Source organism: Pempheris klunzingeri, chromosome 5 (assembly GCF_042242105.1).
Source record: "Pempheris klunzingeri isolate RE-2024b chromosome 5, fPemKlu1.hap1, whole genome shotgun sequence".
NCBI lineage: Eukaryota > Metazoa > Chordata > Actinopteri > Acropomatiformes > Pempheridae > Pempheris > Pempheris klunzingeri.
The window spans coordinates 9,744,448-9,763,902 of NC_092016.1; the positions used below are offsets into that span (position 1 = coordinate 9,744,448).

Sequence of the window (19,455 nt, forward strand, 5' to 3'; positions counted from 1 at the left end):
AACAGAGGCCAGTTCCTGCTTGTGTATACAGTCAATCACATGTGCAAGTATTCATTTTAACCTTGCTGCATTTTGTAAGTGACAATCCAAAGTCTCACTACAACCCAAGGAAACTGAACAAGCATTTTTAGTTTCCTTGTTGCAACCTGAGGGCAACTCAGGGATTCTTTGCATTTTGAAGTGCAATGACTCCACAGCTGCAGGGTTCGTGTGGAAGCAGTAAAGCAGTAGCTATCTTCAGGATCTACGGTTCAGAGAGCAGGGCGAATGCTCAGTGCTCGTTCTCTACCAACAACGGCCTCTGATGACTCCTTACAGGAGATACCATGATGGGGGTGCGCAGTGCACATCCAAATGAAATCCCTTTGGTGGACGGCTCACAGCCTGCAGCTCGAGAGCTGGCAGCTAAACGGCAGCAGTGTTGCCTTACAGACCACCCCATGGACGTGCTCCAGTGTTTCGGTGAAAATGTTGTGCCCTCTTAACAAAGAGTGACAAATGTGGGCCACAGAAGGGGGAGGGGTCTCATAGCAGAGCCATAGAGGACAACTGTGGCAGATAGTGGTTATGATCTTTTTTTTTTTTTTTTTGCTGCTAACCTGCAGAATGATCATATCTACATTTGACCTCTGCTCTCTACCATCAAATTCCAGCACATGTTAATCCCCACAATGTGGCACAGACAAAGGAGGGCTGCTGCACATTTTGGTTGTCTCTGGGTTTCTTTAGGCTCCAGTATTTCTTCTGACGCTAAAGGTTTGTCATGAAAATGCAATTTTTACTTTATCTTTCCTCGTCCTCTCAATTCTCTTGTTCAAGTTCTCTCTGCTTCGTGCTGTGTTGTGTTTAAAGTTGAGCTGAACAACCCGAGAACTACAAAGTTACAGCTGAGGGCAAGTACCTGTTTCACATGTTATGGTGCACATTCTTGTATCTGAGAAAGTGTAAAGGAAGAGCTGGTTTTATTCATGCCAGAAACACAACTCACACTCTCTGATCAGTATTTTTTTTTTAAACTCAAATGACTGCATCAGTTATCACAGCTTTTCTACATAATGTGCTGATTATTATGTTTTAGTTTTTGAGTTTTTCAGGCTTTTTTCTCACAGCAGTTAGTTTTTTTTCCAGATGCTTAATGTTTCATTGTGTGGTGAAGCTTTCTGGCAGCGTACAATATTTGCCTGGAAGGTCCCATGACATTAAAATTTGCATCAGATTTCATAATTTTTCTCCCTCTGGAACAAGAAATAGGGTCTGAACTGCTGGTGCTATTAAAGGAACCGTATAGTAACAGTAACTCCTATAATGAGACTTTGTGGTACTGCTATAAATTAGTTTATAAATGTACTTAATAATTAGGATTAAGGTGAAGTTACAGTATACAAGTTCCTCCTGTACATTACAGCGTTTTTTTTAACCCACTTTAAATGAATGATAATGTATGTTATATTTCCTATTTATTAATCTTTTTATCCTTATAAGGACTATTGCTTGCTGTTTCTCTTCGATTCTTTTTACATTATTTTACATGTACCATTGTCATCGTTATATTTCGGATCATTTTAAAGTGATCTTGTGAGACGTTTACTGTTCTGTGCAAAAAAAAAAAAAAGCATGGCCACAAAACAATGAATTTTAAACGCACTATTGGACAGCAGACATAATGTGGACATCCACTATATCATCTGATCTCTCTCAGGGAAAATCGATCCCAGGCTGATATACCAAAGGGTTTCTCTTTCCCATAATTTGTATTTGGCGTCTGACTGCAGTTTCTGCGCTGCTGCTGCTCATACGCAATCCCTGGATAGGTGGTTGCCATGGATTCCTGGGTCACATGCGTGGGTTTCCTGTAGCCAGAAGCAGCAGAAGATGCTTGGACCAAAAATCCAGAGCCATTTTCATTCAAGAAAAAGAGAGGATCCGCTGTGGATGGCTTTCTGACTGGGTGGCCCGACTACACCCGTCTGCTGCTCTCGCCTTTTTTCTTTTCTGATCTCAGCTGTATGCTTTTGATTATTCCATTTCGCAGCAAACCGGTTTTGTCCACATACATAGACTGATAACAGGAATGAGTATAGAAATTCCTGAAGGACTGACGGAGCTGTTACAGAGCTTTACCGTGGAAGTGTTGAGGAATCAGCCCAGGGATTTGCTCGAGTTTGCATTACAGTACTTCACCCAGCTGAAGGAAAGTGAGACCAAAGAGGCCTCATTTGGCAATGACCAAAATTCGGCCCCAAGACCTGGAAAAGCGGTCAATTTCATTGACGAAGCCATGCAGATCGATTCGGAAAACGGAGAGGAGGAGGACGACGATGACGAGGAATTCATAGGTATGAAAATACATTTACTGTACATCAGAAAGATATGTGGAAGTGGATGACCGGAATTTATTTGGATTATAAGCATGTGTTGCTGCTTGCGCGGCTTGTGTTTAGTGGGAGAGAATAAGACGCACAGTGAGCGCAGCGATGCTCCACCGCTCGCCACCTTGCATCCACCACGGCTCTGCCAGTTGCCTTATATGGTCACGGAGGCTGAGGGATGCTTAATGAACGAGTCTTGCTCTTCGGCTATGCAGACGTGCTTTTGTGATAAGGTGGTAAAGCACAGCAGCTGCAAGGGGGAAAAACAAAAAAAAAAGCGGACCGTGTGTTCTTTAGACACCCTGCACCTCGAGGTCATTTGAATATTTTCAGTTTCAGGTGCAGGCCTGATGGGCCTACCCTGGCTATGTATCAAAAATTCGACAAAGCAGATAAAGGTTAAAATAAATAAATAAAATGAAGCTCTGGTGCGGTGCAAGCAACCCTAGATTCATTTTTGCTTTCTAATCTGTGGTCAAATTCAACACAATGGCCGGTGCAGTGTTGCCATAAGGTGCAGCAAGTAGCATAGCAACCCAGGGCTCTGACACAGCATCCCAATGAGTGGTGGGGTCTGCAAGGCTGGCTACAATGGTTACATAAGGACACTATGTTCAGTCAGAAAACTAACTATTGTAGTGTTTTAGGACGCTTTGCTCAGCCAGTAAACTAGTTGTTATAGTATTTTGGGCCCCATTACACCTCCAGAGCCTTGTCTTAATGATATTCCAATGAGCCACCCTGGCAAACACTGGCCGGCAGGCTATTTAAGCATGAGACCTCCTCTCTAATGTATATTTCATACCCTGTTATTGTGTTGGAGCTTGGCACTCATTGCTGTCTTTTACATTTTCTCAATTAAATGTGATTCAAAGAGGCAAACGCACTTCAAAGCAGCTGTCCTTATTCAGGCTTTAACCAGATGAATATGGATCCTTAATGAGCGCAGGGCTGGGCATACTCCATTACACATGTCGATTCAGTGCATAAACCTCAGCCTTTAGTGATAGGCCAGTAATAATAATTCACTGACTGTAAGATTTACTTTGTGATCATATTTAACATGTTAATATGTTTTTCTGCTTTTGCAGCCCCGGTGATAAACAGATTCATCAGAAGAGCATCAGGTGAGTTGTCATTGGCTGACTGTTAAAAGCCTCCTCTGCCAGGAGCAGGAAAACTCTGGACAGCGTCAGTTCTGGAAATATATAAAACTTCTTTGACACATGAATACTGAGACTACGTCAGTTTTGCACCAGTACGAGGCAATATTGAAGTATTTTTCCATCTGTCTTTTCTCGCTGTCTTCAGCTTATTATAATAGTGTTGATTTATTAGAGTTTGGGAAACTACTTTGTCTCCAGCGTGGTTAATCTGTGATGCGGGTGGGGAGACCAGAACAAGCACCACTAGCACTGGTACTAATAATAACAATCACTCTCTTGTGATAATCACAAGGCCTCAAGAATAACTTAACTGTATTAGAATGATGTCTGCATGTTTGACAGTCTGAGTGGAAAAATGTGAGAGGAGGAAAAGTGAAAGAGTTCAGTAACACTTGAAGCCTATTTCTTAGCTTTTATCACTTCAGGTGGGGAATGAACAACCACTACATGAAATCAAAGAAAGTGTACTTGAAGTATTGATATAGTGGTATAGATTTTTTAGTAAATTTTCCCATATATTTGAAAAGAATTTAGCATTTTAATTTCAACTGAGCTTTATTCAAGTTTATCATCTGTTATGAGAGTCTGTTATCTGTAAGTGTATCATGCCTTTTTTAAACACAGGAAAGAAACGTAGATTGAGTGCCCCCATCACTGCATCCTCCCAAAGCCCCACACTTAAGACAAGAAAAGTAGTTTTTATTGAAAGATTTATGGCATGCCACTGAATCATTTCTGGGATGAGAGTTGTGCTGCTGGGCCACCTGAACACGAATCGCTAGAAAGAAATTCAAATCTTTTGACATCTGGTTTTGAGCTTCCAATTTGTTGATTTCTGTCATACAGTGTGTGCTGAAGCGTTCAATCCTGATGAAGATGAGGAGGATAAAGAGCCATGGGTAAACTGAGTTTCATACCACAAAGATCCTGTCTTAATATTGATGATGATTTTTCCAAACAGCATGAATTGTAGCTCTGAAGCTGAATCAAACTGTGAACATTGTAGAGTTTTCTGTATGTAGTCTAATGTCCCGGCCTTCATAGAGTCATATCACAAGATTGTCCTTCAATTTGCAGGTGACCCACCCAAAAACTGATGAGCAGAGACAGAGACTACAGGAAGCGTGCAGGGACATTCTTCTGTTCAAGAATTTGGATCCGGTGAGTGGATTGTTCTATAAGCACTCTGCACTCCTCTGGTTTGTCCTCTGCCATCTCTTAAATCACACAAAAGAGACTGTGGCCTGAAGCCAGCAGCTGATTTTTTTTTTTTTTTTTTGCCACAGCTCAGTGCACTATGCATGATTTTTAAAAGTTGGTTATTTTTAAGAAGCTGTAACGGCACACTGAGTGGGTTCTGCATGGTTGTTTCAATTGAAATATTTGACACATCACAGGAAGAGATGTCTCAGGTGCTGGATGCCATTTTTGAGAAGTTCTGCACCGAAGGAGAGCACATCATTGATCAGGATGATGATGGGGACAACTTTTATGTTATTGAAAGGTGATCTTTCATGTTACTTTCATGACATTAGTTCATCTTTATCTATGAATCAGATTATATATCATTTAAAAACAATATATTTGTAAAATAATGCATAAAAATCAATGTTTTCCTGCTGACATAAGATTTCCAGAAACACCAGTATGGTTGCCGTGCCTTTATTTTCTCTGATGGCGTGTTCTTCTTTTGTATTTATATTCAGTGGGACGTTTAACATTTTCGTGAAGGTTGATGGCGCAGAGAAGCTGGTAGGCTGCTATGACAACCGAGGCAGCTTTGGAGAACTGGCGTTGATGTACAACACCCCCAGGGCAGCCACAATAATCGCCACCTCGCCTGGAGCCCTTTGGTGCCTAGTGAGTAAACCATTAATTTCTCATGCAGGAGCACAGTTGGCTCCGTGCTCAGGTTTTTATAACACGCTGTGCTGTCAGTCGTTATGATTTACAGTAAATATCCAGGTTGTCTGTGGCAGTGTTGGTACCTGGTACCATGGGTGAGATCGTGTTGTCTGACTGTACAAAACCCACTGAATGCAACAAAGCATGAGAGAACACTGATCCTTCCCCTGAATATTACCTTACATGTTTATTAATGCTTATGTTAAAGCCAATGCACTTGGAAACTGAATCTGAAAAACTACATTTATGAACATATAAAAAGTCTATTTACGAACATTTTGTGGCCCATTCAGACCTCAGCTTTCAGGAGAAATATGCACCTCAGATGAACCAAGGCCACAGAGTTCTCAAGATGCTATTGATTATAAAGTGTGAAAACTGGGGCTGTCAGCACAAGTCAAGGTGAAAACTGTTCTATTCCCTACATGGCTCTGATTTTTTTATGTCAAATTTCAGTTGAATTTTGGTTAAACAACATCCACCTATTTTAAAAAATTGTAGCCAGAAAAGCTGTTGTGAATATGCAGTTGCTACTCTTTCTGTGAGGCAGCTTGTTCATTAAGGACTCAGTGAGGGGTCGTGTCCTTAAACTGTGGGTAACTGCGTATTTATGTCATCTGCGTGCAGGCTGGACAGGTTGCAGCTGTATCCCCTGTTGACCTGGTTACTTGTAGTGTGTTTGAGTCTGTGAACAAGCAGCTGGTCCTGTTCAACCAACAATCCCCTGAGAGGATGGACAGTGCTGCTGAAGGGCCTCTGAGAAAACAATAGAGTACAGTAGGGGCGAGTCTAATTCGAGTCTGGTTAACATAGGATTAAAGTACAATTAGCTATTAACAATTATATAGTTTTATATATTCATATTATATTATATATTCTTATGATTCTATTATATAATTAACAATTACATTTAACTGGAGGGAGGATGCTAAAGCACTCTGCGTCTTAGGGCCTTCTGAACACTTTACCACATAGTGAGAGCCATGTTTGCTTGTTTGGGTGGGATTTTTTTTTCCAGCTAGAGGGCGCCCTGGGCAGCAGCTTGTGTTTCCTGCAAGACGTTATGACAACCACCGCATGTTGTCATAGTCCATGCTGCTAGCTATTATTTGAGTCTGAACTGTATATCATCTTGCTGAAATGACACACAACTGAGAGACTTCTAAGGGTAAAGCAGAAGACTGCTGCTAAAGAAAGCAGCAGCAGGAGGATATGAGGACATGGGTGCTGCTGCCTGAAACTTCCTCGGTGGTCTGCTGATCCGCTAATCTGGTTTATAGCGACCCCTACTGCAAAATGTTGTTTCCTGTTGAGTTATTGTTTGGTGAAGGGATGCCAGAACAGTCTGAAATTGTGGGGAAACTGTAAATGAGTGTCGGTACCCAACCAGTGTAGCAAAACATTACAAATGATGGTGATGCCAGACTTTCTGTATGATGTGTATTCTTCTTCTTCATCTAGTTGTTTTTGTTATTATTATTGCTATTATTATTATCATTATTATTAGTGGTAGTAGTTGTATTCCTATGTTATGTATTTGCCTCCAAGTTCAAGAGGATTAATCAAAAATATTGCAACATTTAACAGTAAGAGAAAATTGTGCTTTTTGTATTTACATTTTTTTTTAACACATGCAGGGAATATAGCTGACTTTACCTTGACCTGTGTTTTTTCCATGGTGGTGTTGGCAGTCCCATTTATTTTACATTTTGATAATGTATATAACAATACATGGAGACAGGATTTCACTGCCTCTTTAAATGTTTCTTTGCTTCAAATCTGTGTTTCAGGATCGTCTGACATTCAGGAGGATAATAGTGAAGAACAATGCCAAGAAGAGGAAGCTGTATGAGGCGTTCATTGAAACGCTACCACTGCTTACATCATTAGAGGTTAATATTAGCTTTGTCCCCCAGCGCTAAGAAAGTGCAGAACGCATTTACAGCAACACTATTGTCAACCTAATATCCTTTCATCCACAGCTCTCCGAGAGAATGAAGGTAGTTGACGTACTGTCCACCAAGGTGTACAGTGACTCACAGCAGATTATTGCTCAGGTGATAAATCTCTTTGTGTGATCTATTCTTGGATTGGTCTTTTTTATTTTCTGTCACAATGAAGCATTTATTAACACTATTCTGCTCCTTTATTATTACATTAATGCTTTGTTTTACAGGGTGATTTAGCAGATTGCTTCTACATTGTTGAGTCTGGCCAAGTTAGAATCACCATGAAAAGAAGCAGGGTATGGTCGCCCAGTCTACCGTTTCAGTTTTTAAGAAATCATTTTTGGTGTTTTCTGGTATCTTTATAGTGTGTCTTTCTCTCATGCTAGACGAAAAAAGACCAGGAGGAAGAAGAAGTGGATATCACCACATGCTCTAGGGGCCAGTATTTTGGAGAGTTGGCGCTTGTCACAAACAAGCCCAGAGCTGCATCAGCCTATGCTGTGGGGAGCGTCAAATGCTTGGGTAAGTTTTGTGCAACTTCATGATTATTCACATAATACGCCCAGCATGTAAACATCTCCATGATCATGACCATTGTTCTAAACTATGTCCGACTCCTGTGCTCTTCTTTTTGTGGCAGTCTTGGATGTTAAAGCCTTTGAGAGGTTGCTGGGCCCGTGCATGGACATCATGAAGAGGAACATTGCTAACTATGAGGAGCAGCTGGTCACCCTGTTTGGAAGTAGCACTGGTATTGAGCAACAGAGTGCATGAGATGGCGCCAATGGACCATGAGACGGTGGATGGAGAAAAAAAAAGGCTTGTATGGATGTCCCCCCCCCCCATAATCACTTACACAGCTTTTCTTACAATAAATGTGAATATCCACTACAGCATTTTATGTGTCAGATAATTAAAACAGACTACGTCACAGTCCCGTATGAGTTCATTTTAGCAGTGTTACAACGAAAGTAAAGTGAGCAAAGCAGACTTGCTTAAAACTTGTTTAAATTAGATTTCTCACAACTCTAACCCTAAAAGTGTGCATTTTACTTGTTGGTGTCACATGCATATTTTGTTTCTAAATTGAACACTTTTGTTAGAACTCTCACCTTTTCTCCACAGTGTTACGCCTACAGTATAATATCGTTTGTACATTTCTAAACATCGTTTGTTAAAATCAGATGCCAAAGCTAATTTCTTACTGGATAATTGTGAGCAAATATATCACATTCTCTTGTCATTTTTGGCAAGAGCACCAACACTCACAGCATGAGGTGCACTGCTAAGAGAGCGCCCCAACATGAGAAAGGACAAACAATTTGTAAAAGAGATGCATTTGATTCTGTGTTTGAATAACATCTTTAACATTTTGATCATAACAGAATGTAGATGTGGCAGTACTTTAACATTTTTACAGAATACTTTTCTGTTCATAAGATTAAATTCCTTGAATACATGTTCATAAACTGTATATCATTGTTGGTTGGTGTTTGTGGCTGTTAGCCTGATACTATGCTTTTGCAAAAAAGGAAAAAAAAAAAACAAACTTCAGAGAGATAGCTGATAGTTTTGTAAGAATATACAACACATTGCTGTACAATTTGAAAATGAATATTTACTGTTATTATATAGGCCCACCTTTGATTTAATAAGTTGCACCACTAGACTGTAGTCATTATAGGCAATTGTCTTGAGACAATTGCTTTTCCTGTGTTTTAATGTAAAATTTAAGTCATACTGTTTTTGTGTCGGTGAAACATATATTCTGATTATGACATCCATTATAGCTGTCTACCTCTGCCAACAACTTATACTGTTTGGGAACACATTGAGATGTTTCCTCTAAACAGGAATCTAAAGTGGGTCTCTCTCTCTCTCTATCTGTCTTTTTAAAATGAATAATTGAAGTCTTCTGTATTTCGTCTGTGGTTTATTGCAGCTTAAACTGTTTAAAGCTGGTTTAACATCTAATCATTCTGAATTTATTTCCCCCCTTTGTGCAGGTTGTATTGGTCATTTTTGAAGGCAGTTCCATAATATTGGCTGAAAGTACTGTATGTTTCACTTTTCATGTCAATAAAGGACCTTTTTTTATATTTGCTCGTCACACAATTATTTGTTAAAATGAAGGAATATCACGCTTTCAAAGCTTTTCATTCATCAGTCAGTCACTCATTCACCATTCAGTCGTTAGTTATTCAGTCATTCATTTGTTCATTCACCAGATTTTACAGTAAAAAGTCAAAGCAATGATTTGCAAAGGAAAGAAAGGGGGAATCTAGACAGAAATATGTGTTTTCGTACTTCTTGCAGTAGTTGCAACATTGCAGATAAAAAAATAACCATGTATTGTTCCTGGTATTGCCAATCAGCTGTTACGGGGTAGTAACAGGCATGTACTTTCAACCAATGACACGATGATCAACAGAGTAGGCCCCGCCCTCCATGTTTTTCTCAACAGTATCGACCAATGGAATACCCGGATTCTTGTTGTTGACGTTCTTATCCACCAATAGGAGGCCTTCTCTGGAAACGCTTATTCCCACCCCTCGAGTGAATGCCATAGAGTTTCTTGATGGCGACAGGTTTGGTAAGTGGGAAGTTCACTACTTTTTTCGAACAAATAAAAGGTTCAAACTAGTTTTTTACTTGAGCGCTGCGTGATCCGCGCCTTTGCAGGCCTAACATGGCGCTTTCTCGGGGTTGTCACGCGTTTATTTTTACGTCGAATGGCAGGTTGTGCTCGACAATGTTTTTTTCGCTGTGACGAAAAAAAACCATTGGGCTTGTTTTGTCGATAACAAGCCCGTCCGACCGCAGATTTGTGTGTCGAAACAAGTCACTCGTTTGGTGAAATCTGCTTTGACTAGTGTGAAAATGTCGTCGGAAGGCTTCTGGTGGTTTTCGTGTCATTCATTTTCATCGGGGCAGAGGGTTGCGTCATGCCTCAACTTGTTGACATTCTTTTGTTTACAGCGTTAGACCCGACAGCCTGTGGGCTTGAGCTGAGGACACTGCTGCTGCTTCTGAGGAGAGGGGGAAACAGCGGGCCTCGGCCTCACACTGTCTTTTTCGACACGACAATACTTTTAAAGCGTTTTTATCGACGGCGCTTTGTCTGTATATCCGCGTTCACGAAGTCGAAGCAACGGTTTGTCAAAGCGACCGTTGATCCTGTGGTCAAGACCGTTAACTACCATTAGTTCTTCTGTGTAAACTGATTCATCTGATGTTCGCTGCTCCATTTATTTTTTCATCAATTTGTTGTTGTATTTTTTTTTTTTACTTCGTACGTCGCGTGAAGACAACATTACTGTCAACCAGTATAAAAAAAATCGCTCTCGTCGATATTCTTCCACATTTTTTCCTCCCACGTCGTGTTTTTGAGCCTCTAAATGCCACTTTTTCACACAATGTCCTGCTATTTACCACTTTTGCTACGCAGTTATGAATGAATGAGCCCTGATGCGCATGCGCCAAATCCTTTTTAAGTTTATAAACAAGGCCTCCACGCAGCGGGTCACATGACCAGTCACAGAGGTTTACTGTGTCGATTCAGAGACAAAGGCTTCCCTGAAGGCCCGCTACCTTTTCCTTTACATTGATGCAACACATGACATGTCTTACAAAGATAACGTACTCATGTCTGAGCTATATTTTACTTGCTGTGGTGAGAAATCTTGTCGAATTATGTGTGTTATGCTAACGCTCTTCATAAGTCACAAGTCCTTTCGTTATTTCATAATGAAACCATACTACTTTGTAATCCAAATATCACCATTCACAATTATGTATGCGATTATAAAGAATGTATTTTCATTAATTATAAGTGGTTATTATTCTAAGTCTGACCGAAACAACATTGCAAATGGAACTGTGCAGCAGTACTCTTTGTTTGTGACAGCTAGATAAGACAGATAAGATAAGATATTTCTTTATTAGTCCCACGACAGGGAAATTTACAGTGTCACAGCAGACGAGGAGGAAAATATGTACAGCTACGGTAGAGGAAGTATAAAAGAATAATAGAAACTATATAGGATACAAGTGGGAGATATTACAAAGTATTGCACATTGTAAAGTGAGGTAAAAAAGATGCATACATGTATTGTACTGTACAGTTGCAGAGGTTGCTAAATGTTTCTTTTCTTTTTTTTTTTTAATACCTAAAACCAGCTGATTTGGCAGATTATGATGATGGAAGCTGAGTAAACTGACCTGCAGCTTGTAAAAGAAAAAGACAGAAAAGCTGAATATAACGAGAATGGACGAGTCGTTTGATCCACTCAAGTGTAATGAGGACCTCCCTTCCTCGCCTGGGTGCCACATGGATTTTGGTAATAACAAGCAAGATGTCGCATTTCAAATTGAAGCAAACTGAGCTTTTCCACATATTAATTCTGAATATTACTGTTGCGCTCTCCGCAGATGACATGCCAGAGCTGCAGGAGGTGGAGGAGGACCAGAGGTCTCCAGGGTTATTTCAGGTTGGAGCAGGGGTGTCTCACCAGGAGCTCAGCTGCTCCCCCAACACCAACTGGCTCGCTGAACTGGCCAACATTGCCACCAGTCCTCAGAGCCCCCTGCTGAAGAATGCCCCACATAAGAGGTTTGTACCAAAACACACAAGCAGTAAAATCAGTCAAATCTTATGAATGCATATGTGTGACATAAACTCGAAGAGAAGTTGACAACAGAGGTCATAACATAAGTACACACTGGTACCCCTGGGGGTATTCCACAGAGCAGGATTTGCAAGTTAACCGCATAACAGTGAATATGTGTTGTGAAACATTTTCTGAAATATTTCTGATCTTTTGCAATAATTAAAGCGAATGACTCACTGTGTTTATATCTTTATTACCATTTTCACAGGCCAATTTGGCCAGTCTTGTGTTGTTGAATAGTCCTGCTGATGCTGAACAATAGACTGTTTGTAGATTCTAAATATCACTTTTTAAAAAGTACAGTATCACTAATATGTGCATTTATTAGCCATGATATAATGCTGCATGTTTATGATATTGTATTTTTTTTTTCCAGATCCTCTCCAGTTCATATCTTTGGCAACAGTAATAGTTTACATTCCTACGCCCGTCCCCCATTAGCCAGTAGTGCTCCCAACCCGTCCAGAGGCCACCTCAGGGAGCGCAGGCGTGTCAGGGTAACCTTTCATCCAATCCTGTAAACTCAGAGATTATTTCTTAGTTTTTACTGATGCCATTTTAAGATGTTTCTTATCATTCACAACAGGCAAGCAGTGAATCAGAGTCTGGAGTTTTCTCAATGTCCTCATCGTTCTCTGATGATGAAGACATGGCCTGGTCTCACTCCTGGCCCTCCACAGCCTGGCATTGCTTCCTAAAAGGTCCATACATACACCAGTGCACACACACACCGCACCTCAGACACACACTAAAGTTAACGCTGAGCTTTTCCAAGAATTTCTTGAAAGAAAAAAGAAAAAATAGTCTTCAGAATTCTACCTCATAGCTTAAAGGCACAATCCACATTCTAGTGTAAACATGTACCCCCTTTTAGAAAACAGTAATGTCATTCATTAATGTTTTCTTAAATCTGTTAACGTTTCTTGGAAAAAGTACCATTTGTGATGAGATAAGAAAACTGTGTGTTTTCTTATTATTCATTTATTATTTTATTTTTATCTTCAAGTAAAACTCTTCTAACTTCCAAATCAGAATGAGCATGAATTGCAAACATTTGTGAAGAAATTCTGACCTCTGGTGTCTAAACTGAAGTATTGCATCTGTTTTCCAGCACAACACACATCTGCTTATTCATCATGTCACATTGCTGTGTTGATATATTCAGGAACTCGCCTGCGCTTCCATAGAGGTCCTAATGTGGAGTGGCAGGAAGCTGATGAACTCAGGGACTCTGATGATGACTCAGATGATGAAACCATGATGCCCTCCTCCTCCTCCTCTCTTAAGGTAGGCGACAATAGTGAGTTTAGTATTTAAGTCTAAAAGAATTTCATAATGATCTGCTGTACTTCAGAAAATGCCTTCCAGATGTGTCCACCATATGTTTAGTATTGCTGCACTGCTGACTAGTGATTATTTTGGTTCACTGTGGTGCCAGTAGACATTAAAATGGCCTGGAATGGCCACAGGGTGGCAGCCAGGCTAACACTGGAGGTGCACAGTAAAGTAGTCTCATTATAGAAACCAAGTTTTCAGGCAGTAAGACACCCATTTGTTTTCACACCAGTTCCTCTCTGCTGTTGAGTAAAGACTCCTCTTAATGGTCCTTTGCTTCATTTACAGAGATATGGTTCAGAGGGGCTGAAGTTGGTGAGCCATGAGGAGACGGTATCTTATGGCCAGGCAGTTCTTAAACTGACCTTTGACCCAGGCTCGCCTGATGACAGCCCTTTAACAGCTGAATGCCGGTTGGATCACCCATTCTTTGTCAAAAATAAAGGTAAAATAAGACATCTTTGATTATTTATGTTCAGAGTAAGAACAAATAGTGACTGCAGGTTATGTTTGCAGGCAAAACATACGATAAATGTCAGCTGTGTTGGCAAGATATGGAAGGAAAATGATGCCAGATTGTATAGTCATATGTTAAATTGGCCTTTGCCATCAGAAGCTTCCACTGACCAAATGTTGTTCGCCAAATAATTTAAAACGAGAGTTTTATGATCAAATCAGTAATTTACCATCTGTTTTTCAGGATGGTCTTCCTTTTATCCGAGCCTTACTGTGGTGCACCATGGGATCCCTTGCTATGAGATGCAGTTGGGCGACGTGTGTCTGCCACCAAACCACCCAGATGCCATTAACTGCGACGACTCTGTCGTCTTTGACACTTTCAGAAGGTACAATCTTATAACTAATGTGATCTTGCTTTGTGTAAAGAAGACATTTAAAGTAGCTATTATCAATATTTTTATAGTTATCAAATGATGAATGACAATGTGAAAGGTGTCATTCGTGGTGATGAACCTGCAGAGAATTATCACCCAACTGTGCAGCTCCCCTCGGTTTCATGAATCTTTGTAGTTTCAGCTCATTATTAAGCTGTCAGACCCACAACTTACTTTACTGTTCTGGTTCACTCTTCATCATGTCAATTTAAAATGTCATGATATGTCAACGCTGTGTTCAGAACTTGAATTATTGCAGATTTCAAGCTGCATATTTTGGCTGAGAAGGATGTTATGGGAGCAGTGAGAGTGACCAGAACAGTAAAGTTGCAGGCTTGACAGCTAATCATAGAAACTCACTGGAAAGCTCTGCAAGGCCGAGGGGAGCTGCAGAATGGGCTGATATTTCAATTCAAGTGGCTTTATTGGCATGACTGCATACAATACAATGTTGTCACAGTATACTAAGACAAACTACAGTCATAATAAACATTCATTAGTAAACTTGAGATTATGAATGGATGCTACATATTTTGCTGCCACTACACAGCAGTCGGGGAGGAAGGCTCTCCTAGTCGCAGAGTTAGAGGAACTCTGGGAGTTTTTGTAGTTGTCACACTGGTCACAGACTCTCCTCTCTGGGCAGCCAGGTCTGTAGGTGCTGGGCTACCTCCACTGCCTGGTTGTGGTCACTCGGTCTGCACGTAATTAATTTACTTTTACATAACTCCGTAGGTTCTTCACTACGACACACATCGTCTTCACAGTGTAAATTGATACATTGTTATGTTATAGCCAATGCAAGTGGATTTCTGTACGATTCATCTGTCAGAGAAGCAAAGGAAGCATTTGTGTTGAGCATGCACACACACACACACACACATCTTTTCATAATATAATAATAACCTTTAGCTTCAGGTTTGTTTAAGTGTGCATCATTTCCAAGCAGTTGAACATTTCACGAGGCTGGTATTCCTCATGTAATCATCTTAATCTTAGCCTTTCATAAAGAAAAAGTTTGTAGAGACTTTTATTTTTGTGAACTGTGGTTTGCAGATCAAAATTATACAGCACATCAAAAGTGAAATATTTCCAGTATCTTTTTATAACTTGAAATAAAACCCACAAAAATAGGAAGGCATATCCTCTGTATCTTAAAAACAAAATAACTTCTTTATAAATATGATGCTGCATTTAATCATTAGACAGCATTTCTAGAATAGTTTAAATGTACAGCATTTGAGACATTTTTTACACCAAGACAAATGTGTTGAGTGCAGCAGAATTTTAAAGTGACAACATGACGATTTTTGGAACATTTTGTATCAAACAGCACATGTACACACATTTGAAAACACTAAATTGCAGACAGAATGTGACAGATTGGATGAAAAAGTATTAAACTCATCTGTCTTTTATCTCATTTCTCCTGCAGCTACGACTTCACCCCACTAGATTCCTCAGCAGTGTATGTTCTCAGCAGCATGGCTCGTCAGCGCAGGACCTCCCTGTCCAGTGGGGGTGCTGTCAGTCCAGACTGTGATAAACTTGAGCGCTCCAGCTCCCCACAATCCTCGGCTAGCAAATCAAACAGGAGCCACACCTCAGGGACAGCCAGTAGTGCCACGCCTACGAAATGCAAGCGGCCAATGAATGCCTTCATGCTCTTTGCCAAGAAGTACAGAGTGGAGTACACACAGATGTATCCTGGGAAGGACAACAGGTATGCAAATGAGATCCAGTGCTCTTATTCAAACAACCATTCATATCTCTGTGTCACAATGTTAAGGCTCGGTCACATTTGCCATCCATTCAATGAAACTGGCCCTCACTCTGTTCTGAAACAGGATGTGATGTGATGATAAATATTGAGCGGAGCAATGTCACAGTGTGAGGATAAAGTATCACAGTAAAATATTAAGAAAAAGAATGAATCATGTGCAGAGGAACTTTGTCTGTCATGCTGTCAATTCTGTAATTATTTAAGTAACAAATTAGAGAAGTAACTCTTAAAGTGGTGGGTGACTAGTTCTAATACTAATAACATTTTGTCAAAGTTTAAAATCTCAACCTAGAAAATATTAAAGAATTATATTTAGAAAAACCAAGTCCTTGATCTTGTGTCTCTAATCTTACCCTCCAGAGCCATTAGCGTCATCCTGGGTGATAAGTGGAAGAAGATGAAGAGCGAGGAGAGGAGGATGTACACCATGGAAGCCAAGGCTCTGGCTGAGGAGCAGAAAAGACTCAATCCAGACTGCTGGAAACGTAAAAGAACCAACTCTGTAAGCACCTGCTATCTTTAGAACATCCACATTGTGCTGCCTTACTGACTGTCTTTGGTTTCAAGCATGTGTCCCCCCCAACAACTCATGTCATGTTTCAACAGGGTTCCCAGCAGACCTAGATAATCCCCCAGAATGTTGGTGTTTTCGGCATAGAGAGGTGCTGGACTGAGTCTGACGGACCGCTTGATGCCTCTTTGCTCTCCTGTATTCTTGAGACTCAACTGTGATGCTGAATTCACTTGCTTTTTATAACCATGAAATATTATTAGAGAAAAACCAGAATTATGTCCTATAAACAAAACATGTACTCAGTCACTAACAGTGCATATATTTTCTTATATCTCTAATGTCAAAGATGTCTTACTCCCCTGAAACAGGATTGAACCTTTTCATTTATTTCAGGTTATTTCATATTCAAGGTTGAACAATGAGAGCCTGCGGTGCTATGCTTCAGTGTAGGAGGAGCAGCAAACAACACGTGTATTTATAATTGTAAAAAAAGGGGAATTTTACATAACTTTTTCACAACTGTTCATAATGACTATATTTGTAAGATCCAATATATTGCACAGATTCGTAACCCTTTCATACATTTTGTAATACAGTATATATTCTGAACTATGGTCAACAGTTTGTGATACTACCCTGCCAAGTCTTTAGATTGATTTTTGCCCGACAGCCTGGCCATATGACGAGAAGGCTTTCAGCATGTGGTGGTGGGTTTACACTCAGTCACACAGCACTTCAGGCCTTCACTGCAAGTGTTTGTTTTTTTTTTGCACTTTATATAAATATGTAATCTAATCCTATACAGCCATTGTATACTGGTGGAAACCATTTGTATAATACAGCTAGTATCTTGATAGATAGCCGTTTGACACAATCATGGCCCACTAGCCATGTTCTGCTTTCAGGTTGCCACTGAATTTTAAGTGCTTTGTTCATAATGTACAGGTTTCACAGCCCCAACAACCTCTTGCACAAAATATCCTTGTATCATATTATAAATAATTTTTTTAAACTTGCATCCAATTCGAGTGTTTGATTATTTCTCATAAACTGTAATCACAGCCTGTGGCTCTGTGTCTGAATACATTTCAGCATGTTTTTGCCTCTCTTACGCTTTCAAGAATTACCGTCTCCCTGCTCTTACGTGTGTGTCCTTACATAACGAGGCAAATTTGATCTCAGGCTTCGAGAGCTCTCGTCACGCACTGATCTGAAACGTCCAAAGTGTGTTTTAATCTTCAGTTTGTCTGCTGGTCAGCCACATCAAAACCATCATGCGCAGATGCTAACAAAGCCTCCCAAGGAGCAATTGTACTGAGGCAGGATTATTCTATCTTGGTCTGAATGAGGACTATGCTCAAGGTTTTAATTGAATCTTATACTTACTGAAACCCTGGCCTCTTCCCCTGGAGATGAAAAAGGATCTGAAAGGAAATGAAAATGAAAGAAACACATTATCATAAGCTTTTAACTGGACACAATCCAAGTCAAAGGAAGACTTGAATTTTCACAAAATGCCCACTGATGCAGTCACATGTACAAAAGGTGCTTAATTTACCTTGTTGCTCATGCTGGCATAAAGAAATAATTAAAAAAATGTATTATACAATATTCAGACCCACATAATAAACAACATTAGTACCAATTTTGAGACAGAATTTTCACTGTTACCTCCAGAGGGTGCTGTCACCCTATTTTCCTTCTCTGGAAGTCAAACAGCTTTTTTCTCCATGATAAAAACATCTCCCATCTCGATCCTCTCTTTCTAACAGATATCGTGATTCTAAGGTCAACATAGAGACGGCATTGGTAATATTATATTTGTGGTTTAGGCAACTAGAACATGTTGCTGCCGTGTATAAAATAGCAGCTAATGTTATGCATTTCACCTCACTACATATATTCTGTAAGAAAAAGCCAACATCCATCAAATTATTCATGAACATTGGGAAGTTACTTTCATGTTTCTGAATATGTTGAGGGCCCTGCTAGTCTGAAAGGATGAGATTCACAGCGCTGCGTGCCCCATGAAAGAACAATGATCAACACACTGCAAGCCTCTCAATCACAGGAATCTAATTATAGCATATCTGTAACAGGCCGCTCCGACATGATGCAAGTTGAATACTTCATCGACTCTTCGAGGAAATGGAAAGTTGTGCCAGATGTGCTTCTGGCTCAACACCACCGCAAGTTTAAACGGAGAAGTAAAGAAAATGGTCGTTATTTCACTCAGAAATTAAAAGCATTTTTCAAATCTTGTCACAGTTTTGTAAATTAAAACAATGCGTCAATGTCATGAGGCAGATTACGCAACACGGAGGGAGAGTTGTCCAGTTCTGAACTTTACTTTTCTGACAATACAGTGAAGGAAGATGGCATGCTGCTCTAAAAAGACACACGAGCCGGGGTCTTCTCACTTTTGATTTTTAATGGCTGCTGTGCTGAGGTTTACTTGAGGATGAAACGGGGGAAAAGAATCAAAAATCTTGCCAAGATGCTGTTGAGGACTTAAAAACAGCAATAAAAAAATTATGTAATTCATTTAAGGTCACTGGGTAGCAATCCACAGAGAAGGGTGTAATTTTGCACAAATGGCAGGGATTTTATGCATAAGGTCTTTTGACAGGAACAATTAAAGAGGAAATGAATACTAAAATGAACAATTAGAATGGAGAGAAACTGAGACAGTGATCATCACTGCTGGCTTCCTCTTAAATCAGAAGCTGCACCTTAATCAAAGTGTCTAATTAGGGACAATTAGCTTTAGTTATTCACTGAGAGATAGCAGACTGTGTCTTTGTCAGAGTGTTTGTGTCTGGCAGTCTTCTTGTTAGGGATACTTGATCTGTCAGAGTTCTTTTTTTTCTT

General features: G+C 40.1%; 2 protein-coding genes across 2 annotated transcripts; both read left to right on the top strand.

Annotated features, from left to right (window-relative positions):
* The first annotated feature begins 2,008 nt into the window (after positions 1-2,008).
* Positions 2,009-8,322, top strand: LOC139200893 (cAMP-dependent protein kinase type II-beta regulatory subunit). Its single transcript, XM_070830058.1, has 11 exons — positions 2,009-2,336; positions 3,461-3,496; positions 4,382-4,434; positions 4,613-4,696; positions 4,933-5,039; positions 5,242-5,395; positions 7,231-7,332; positions 7,423-7,497; positions 7,617-7,685; positions 7,776-7,911; positions 8,030-8,322. Exons 1-11 carry the CDS (start codon positions 2,072-2,074, stop codon positions 8,161-8,163), a joined length of 1,215 nt encoding a protein of 404 aa, XP_070686159.1. The 5' UTR covers positions 2,009-2,071; the 3' UTR covers positions 8,164-8,322.
* A 1,623-nt stretch (positions 8,323-9,945) lies between these two features.
* On the top strand, positions 9,946-17,600 carry hbp1 (HMG-box transcription factor 1). Its single transcript, XM_070831293.1, has 11 exons — positions 9,946-9,982; positions 11,569-11,729; positions 11,821-12,001; positions 12,436-12,556; positions 12,646-12,760; positions 13,225-13,346; positions 13,683-13,839; positions 14,095-14,239; positions 15,723-16,010; positions 16,431-16,572; positions 16,677-17,600. The coding sequence occupies exons 2-11, from the start codon at positions 11,657-11,659 to the stop codon at positions 16,692-16,694; spliced, it is 1,362 nt and encodes a 453-aa protein (XP_070687394.1). The 5' UTR covers positions 9,946-9,982; positions 11,569-11,656; the 3' UTR covers positions 16,695-17,600.
* The last annotated feature ends 1,855 nt before the right edge of the window (positions 17,601-19,455 follow it).

What these genes read in the sequence shown, in the direction of transcription:
- hbp1 (XM_070831293.1), top strand. Translation starts at nt 11,657, where the DNA reads ATGGACGAGTCGTTTGATCCACTCAAGTGTAATGAGGACCTCCCTTCC. An exon ending in CTGGCATTGCTTCCTAAAAG is followed by an intron (nt 12,761 to 13,224) that starts GTCCATACATAC and finishes TGATATATTCAG; the next exon opens with GAACTCGCCTGCGCTTCCAT. An exon ending in GTCTTTGACACTTTCAGAAG is followed by an intron (nt 14,240 to 15,722) that starts GTACAATCTTAT and finishes TTTCTCCTGCAG; the next exon opens with CTACGACTTCACCCCACTAG.
- LOC139200893 (XM_070830058.1), top strand. Translation starts at nt 2,072, where the DNA reads ATGAGTATAGAAATTCCTGAAGGACTGACGGAGCTGTTACAGAGCTTT. An exon ending in CTGGAGCCCTTTGGTGCCTA is followed by an intron (nt 5,396 to 7,230) that starts GTGAGTAAACCA and finishes TCTGTGTTTCAG; the next exon opens with GATCGTCTGACATTCAGGAG. An exon ending in TCACCATGAAAAGAAGCAGG is followed by an intron (nt 7,686 to 7,775) that starts GTATGGTCGCCC and finishes CTCTCATGCTAG; the next exon opens with ACGAAAAAAGACCAGGAGGA.